General features: G+C 47.7%; 1 protein-coding gene across 1 annotated transcript in view; it reads left to right on the top strand.

Annotated features, from left to right (window-relative positions):
* LMTK2 (lemur tyrosine kinase 2) overlaps positions 1–4,188 on the top strand; it is an 87,375-nt gene extending 83,187 nt beyond the window's left edge. The window contains exons 12-14 of the mRNA XM_008570062.1: positions 1,831–1,963; positions 2,219–2,461; positions 3,469–4,188. Coding sequence (XP_008568284.1) covers positions 1,831–1,963; positions 2,219–2,461; positions 3,469–3,497 — 405 coding nt within the window. The 3' untranslated portion in view covers positions 3,498–4,188. The remainder of the gene's footprint in view (positions 1–1,830; positions 1,964–2,218; positions 2,462–3,468) is intronic.
* The last annotated feature ends 1,909 nt before the right edge of the window (positions 4,189–6,097 follow it).

Below are 6,097 nucleotides of genomic sequence, written 5' to 3'. Positions count from 1 at the left end.
AGTGGGCGCAACACTGAGGGTTGCGATCCCATTGCCGATCCCGTTGCCGGTCCCGGGTACGGGCGTGACACCAAGGGTTGCGATCCTGTTACCGGCCAGTAAAAAAGACAAAAAGGAAAAAAAAATGCATCTCTTCCCTCTGGTCTTCATGGTTTCTCATGGGAAATTTGCAGTCACTCAGCTCATTATTTCCCTATAAGTAAAAAGTCTTTTATCTCTGGCTATTTTCAAGATTCTTTCTTTGTCTTTACTTTTTAGCAGTTTGATTATGATGCATCTGGGTGTGGAATTCTTTCTGTTTTCCCCATTCCAGGTTTGCTGAGCTTCTTGAATCTATAGTTTCATGTCTTCCACCAAATTGGAGAAGTTTTCAGCCATTATTTCTCCCAATATTTTTCTGCATTACACTGTCTCTTCTCCTCCTGGGACTCCAGTGTTAGACCTTTTGGTATTGTCCTGAGGTCCTGAGGCTTTGTTCTTTTATTCTCCATTTTTTCCCCCGTGCTGTTGTTTGGATTGTATAATTTCTGTTGCTCTGTCTTCAAGTTTACTGATTGTTGCCTCTGTAAACTCCATTCTGCTATTGAGCCCATTAGGTGTGTTTTTAAATTTCTATTTAAAAACGGTGTGTATTTTTCCATTCGATTCTTTTGCTAAGATTTTCTATATTTCTGTTTATTTTAAGAGTGTTTGCCCCTCCTTATAGGAGCATTTTTATAAGTTTTTTTTTTTCCGATAATTCCAACATCTGTGTCATGTTGGCATTAGCATCTGTTGATTCTTTTCCTCTGCGAAATTGAGGTTTTCCTGTTTCTTTGTATGCTAAATAATTTTAGATTTTATATCCTCAAATCATGTTATGCAATGCTGTGTCTTGTTTAAATTCTAGGGAGGGTGTTGGTATTTTTGTCTTTTTAGGCTTGACGTGGTTGGGTTTAGGCTGCAAGTTCCAGGCACCCTCCTGTGGGTTGTGGTTTCAGCGTTAGTTCCCCTTTCACATACTTTGCTGTACGATCTAAACCCGTCCCATGTGTATGCCACTGAATGACCAGGCTGGAACTTGGTGGCAGTCTCCCCTGCAGCTCACTTTTCAAAGCTTTGGTGTGTTGTTTAAAGTCAGATCTACCTTGTACAGCCCAGGAGTAATCCCAGGGGCTCCTCAACAACTTTACAGCGTCACTTTTATGAGCTCCTCCCTTTCCATGATGTCCCTGCTACTTTCCAATTCCTCGGCCTCCCCCTTTGTTCTCCAGCCAGAAGGTGGGGGCTTTGGTTACCACACTGTGCTGCACACATTCTGTGACTGTGCCCATGTCTGAAGCCAAGCAGGGAGGACAGAGGGAAAAGAAGCAGCGGCGCCCTTCCCCTCCCTCTCTTGGGATCCCAGTCCTCCTGTGGGGAGAGGCCTCACTTCCCCAGAATTGCAGAGCCCTGTCACCCGGGATTGCCCGGGGCTGAGAGCGGGAGAATGGAGAAGAGAAAAGAACCTCTCTGAGCGTGGACGACTTCCTGCTGCTAGACTTCCACTTCTGGAGCTCTGTGTCCAGGCCAGGGGATGTTGGAGGACTAAGTGGCACCCTCAGCCCTGGTTTGGGCATTTGACATTCCGAGCTTCCTCCCCAGTCTGCCCCGCCAGCAGCTCGCTCTTTCTCAGAGGCCTCGGGTCTGCACGGCGTCCTGCGCGGCTTCGGAGCTGCGTCCCTGGGAGCCGGGCCACGCGTCTGCTGCCCCCGCCCCGGCTCCGCAGCCACCTGCCAGACCGGGCTGCGGTCGCACTGGCGGTTTCCGTGAGCGGCGGCTGCTGACAGGAACTTCTGTTTGACTTTTCAGGAGACCCCAACCAAAGAGCTGGGGCACTGTGGAGGAGAGGCGCGCGACCCCGAGCTGAGCAGCCCTGCACCGCCCTCGGGGTCTCCCTGCCTGAGCAGATGCGTAAATTCTGAAAGTTCCACTGATGAAGAAGGTATTTCACTTCACTGACTAGTTTAAAAAGAAACTGAAAAATAGGGCTTTGAATAACGTGAACGTTTGGGGCGGGGGGACTTCACATATGGCTTTAAGTGACACCCTTGCAACACACGAGAGCAGCTGTGCCATCCGCCCGGCCCAGTGGCGCCTGCTGGTCCGCAGAGACACATGCGCATTTGTGCTCTTCTCCCCTCTCCTCTCCTCTCCAGCCCGAACGATGCGGGCGACTTTTGTTGGTTTTTATCTGTAGGTGGTGGGTTTGAATGGGATGACGACTTCTCCCCGGATACTTTTATGTCAAAGACAACAAGCAGCCTTCTCAGTTCCAAGCCTTCTCTTCAGACATCAAAGTACTTTTCTCCTCCACCGCCACCCCGGAGCGCGGAGCAGAGCTGGCCGCACACGTCGCCCTATTCCAGGTTCTCCATCTCTCCCGCCAACATCGCCAGCTTTTCCCTCACGCACCTAACGGACTCGGACATCGAGCAGGGAGGTGAGGGCACGTGCGTGCGTGCGCTGGGGCTTTGGGAGGTGGGTTTCAGCCCCAGCGACACACCCTGCTGGACTAGGAGACACTTTAATCTGATGTTTTCTTGGTATTTGCTGAGTAAATGATAAATTTGTTTTTATAAAACTCCTACAGTCTTGACAGTGTGCTCTTGAGGTCATGTCCCCCCCTTTAGGCCTTGGTCACTCCATGAGCTTGTTACTACCTGCTCCTGCTGGGTGGTGAGGTGGGCAGAGGTGGGAGCGAGCTGTGTGGCTCTGGGTCACTAGGAACCCCCAGGTGTACTCCACCTGCTCTTCTCCTTTTTTCCCTCTTGCAACTCGTCTTCATCCCCAATCCTTCTACTTTCCCAGAGAGAAGCAGCTCTGCAGAGGCCTGTGCTCTTAAGAACACGTGACCCATGATTTTGAAATTGAGCCCAAGTGCACTCTGGCTCTTCTCCTGGGAGTGTTGATTTTGCCATTAAGTCTTGTTCTTCGTGTGATGCCAGAGTGCTGGGTGGGAATTAATGGGCAGGGGCACATTTGAAGTGGTAGTATCTGAACATGTGGATCCTTTTTTCCTCATAGCTAGATTGAAAGATAAATGTTAATAGGTACATGTTTCAACTTGGAGTTTACAGATCAAACAATAAATATGAAATATAAAGAGCTTTTATTTGCATTTGTACTGCATTTCATTTGTGTTGATTAGATAATGCTCATTACCTGACGAGCTGTCCGAGGGGCAGATGTGTAGGTCAGAGCTGGGTTTCTTCTGAGCCCTGAGCCTTGACATTGAGCAGCGTGGGAGCTGAGCAGATGTGTCTGTGGGAGAGTCTGGCAGGTGCTGCTTATAAAGGAGGAACAAGGGTGGTTGGGCAGGTGTTGGGTGTTTTGATACGGGCTTCAGTTCCTTTTTCTGCTGTGCACATCACTGTCCAAACTATTCTCATCTGTGACATTCGTTTTTAAAAACCCACTTTGTTGTGTTGCTTCCTCTCTCCTAAATAGGAAGCAGCGAAGATGGAGAAAAGGATTAGGTGGCCGCAGATGTGCGCTTGGGCCGAGGCTGCTCCCCCAGCAATGACATCCACTCACCATTTGCTGACATGAGACTGGGAGACAGAATCAGGAGGTGAAGCGGGAGGCGGCCCTGAGCTCCTGAGCAGGGCCGCAGGGAGCCCGGCAGCTGGCATCCCCCTGCGCCACGTGCCTCCTGCCACCCTCCACTTGAAGGGCTTGTGCCTGGTCGTTCCAGGGTGGCAGTGACACTGCCTCGGATGTGTGGGGAATTGTACGCACCGGGGCCTTTGGGTGTCCTTGGCATCCACACCTGTCCGTCCTGGTCTCTGCACGGGTGCCACGAAGGATGCACAAGGGGCATGGTCACAAGCGAGCCATATTTATTATGTTTAAAGAGTCACTAATTGCTTTCTGTAATTGCACTGTGGATAAGTGTTCTAAGAGCCCCCAGCATTGTACAGAATCTTAAATTATTCAAGGAAGATAAGGCAGGTCAAGCTGGTGCTATCCACTAGTTTGATTTTTTGTTTGTTTTTTTATAGTTTGTTTGCTCTGCATGGTACTTGTAAAGCTTACATATTTTGAGTATAGTGCTGTCTTCAGAATTGTTGGAACTGTACATATGGTACCCTTTCATAAATGATAAATGATTCTGAATGTTAGTGTTCGGGGTGGCCAGTTAGCTCAGTTGGTTAGGGTGTGGTTTATAACACCAAGGTTAAGGGTTCGGATCCCTGTACCTGCCAGCCATCCCCCCCACCAAAAAAAATGAATGTTAAGTGTTTTATGTTCTTATAGGAAATTATTTTGATGAAAAATGAATGTTAAGTGTTTTATGTTCTTAAGTCCTAAAATACTGCTCTGTTTTGCTAATGGAATCAAACACCTTTTGGTCTCTTGTGTATAGGGTGGCTTCTCTGCAGCAATTGAGTCTTCTCTCTGAGGAGCTACAGGGTCTTGCAGCCTCTCCCTGTAATTCTCCCACCCGTCCCCCAGTTTTTTACACCATTTTTGTAAAAATGGACAGGTGGTGCGCCCCCAACTCCGCTCCAGGCTGCACGCAGCGCGGCCCCGGCCACCTCCCAGGAGCAGCTCTCCTGCCTGTTGCTGAAGCCAGACTGCTGTGCTGTGTCAGTGTTTGTGGAAGTCCTCCTTCCAGAAGGTGAGGACTCCGAGGAGAAGCATCTCCACAGAAGGCTCCGGTGGTTGACGGTTTGAGTTCATTCTCTTTGTACACTTCAGGTGTTGCAGATTTGAGCTTTTAAAAAATATCCAGAGCTGAATTTCCTCCCTGGAGCCACTCCAGTCATGTCCTTCATAACCTAGGAGATTCACTACATCCTGCAGCTGTGAGGAGGGGACAAGGGACAGCGGCAGAGCCTCAGCAGCCAACACGTCCTCCTGGTCGGGACTTAGGGTGACTCTTCCCTTCTGCGTTCAGCACCAAGTTCTCTCCTTGCTTTGAAAGGGACTGAGTGATTCCAGTGCAGCTGCTGCTATTGTGGGAACTGGCTGTTCACAGCACAAAGCAGACCTTGTGCTCCTGTCCTGGAGTTTTGCTTTGACGTGAGGAGGCTCCGGGGGCTGGTGCTGCGAAGCCACGCTGTGCTGAGGGAGGCGCCATTTGTACCGGGTGGGTCCTAGGCCTGCGATCCCTTCCTGCTGGCCTTTTACCCCAAATATTTTGCGGTGCTGAGATGCTTTCCAGACTCTAGTGTGACACTGGGGGATGGCGCTGCAGGCCGTACTGGGGCTGCATGTTGTGAATCAGAGAAACTAGCGCTCCAGTGCAAAATGCAAATGTGGACACTGGCTGGTGTTTCCATAGTAAATTGTGAGCTTTGTTATCAATTCTGGTTCATTCCACTGATTTTTTTACATTAAGCAATAACTTTCCAAAGCAAAAAAATTCAAAATGGAGAAGGTCCCCTCACTCCCCACTTGGTGTGAACATAGAGCACTCCTGGGCTCTGCGGAGAGACTGGATCTATAACGTGCATGTTTAAAAAAAATGAACAGGGCATTAGAAGATGATTTTGCCAAAACTGTCATAACTGGTGTGGAGTTATGGTATAATTTATTTTAAGGGAGACTTCCCGGATTTTCTGAATTTTTACATCTAACTACCAGTCTTGGTTCAGAGAGGAATGAGAGGCTGTTATACTAGTTTTTTCAAATTGCAGGTTTAAGGAGTTCAGATTTAATGACTAAAATCAAGCAGATCTATAGAATATATAGTCATCTTCTATAGTCAGCCCAGGATAATCTATTGATATTTGGGGGCTGTACGTTTTTCACTATGATTAAGATTTTAATAACATAATTCCCATTTTTATTTAAGTCTATATTGCTCTCATAATTAATTGCCAAAAAAATTTTATACAATGAGTTGGGGGTTGGGGGAGAGTAGTAGGTCTTACTGTGGTGTTGCATGGAAGGGAAAATTTTATATTTATGATAAACACGTGAGTTAACATGTTTTTTTGAAATCACAAGCAATACACAGGAAATTAAGTAGATTAAAATTTTCAGCCCATTTTTGAGATGTCAGCATGTGCTTTGTTGTTCAATTCAGTTTTTTTTTTTTTTTTTTTTTTTTTTTAATAAGTTGGTTACC

The sequence above is a fragment of the Galeopterus variegatus genome, unplaced genomic scaffold, assembly GCF_000696425.1.
Source record: "Galeopterus variegatus unplaced genomic scaffold, G_variegatus-3.0.2 Scaffold566, whole genome shotgun sequence".
NCBI lineage: Eukaryota > Metazoa > Chordata > Mammalia > Dermoptera > Cynocephalidae > Galeopterus > Galeopterus variegatus.
This window is presented reverse-complemented; position numbering and strand designations above follow the sequence as displayed.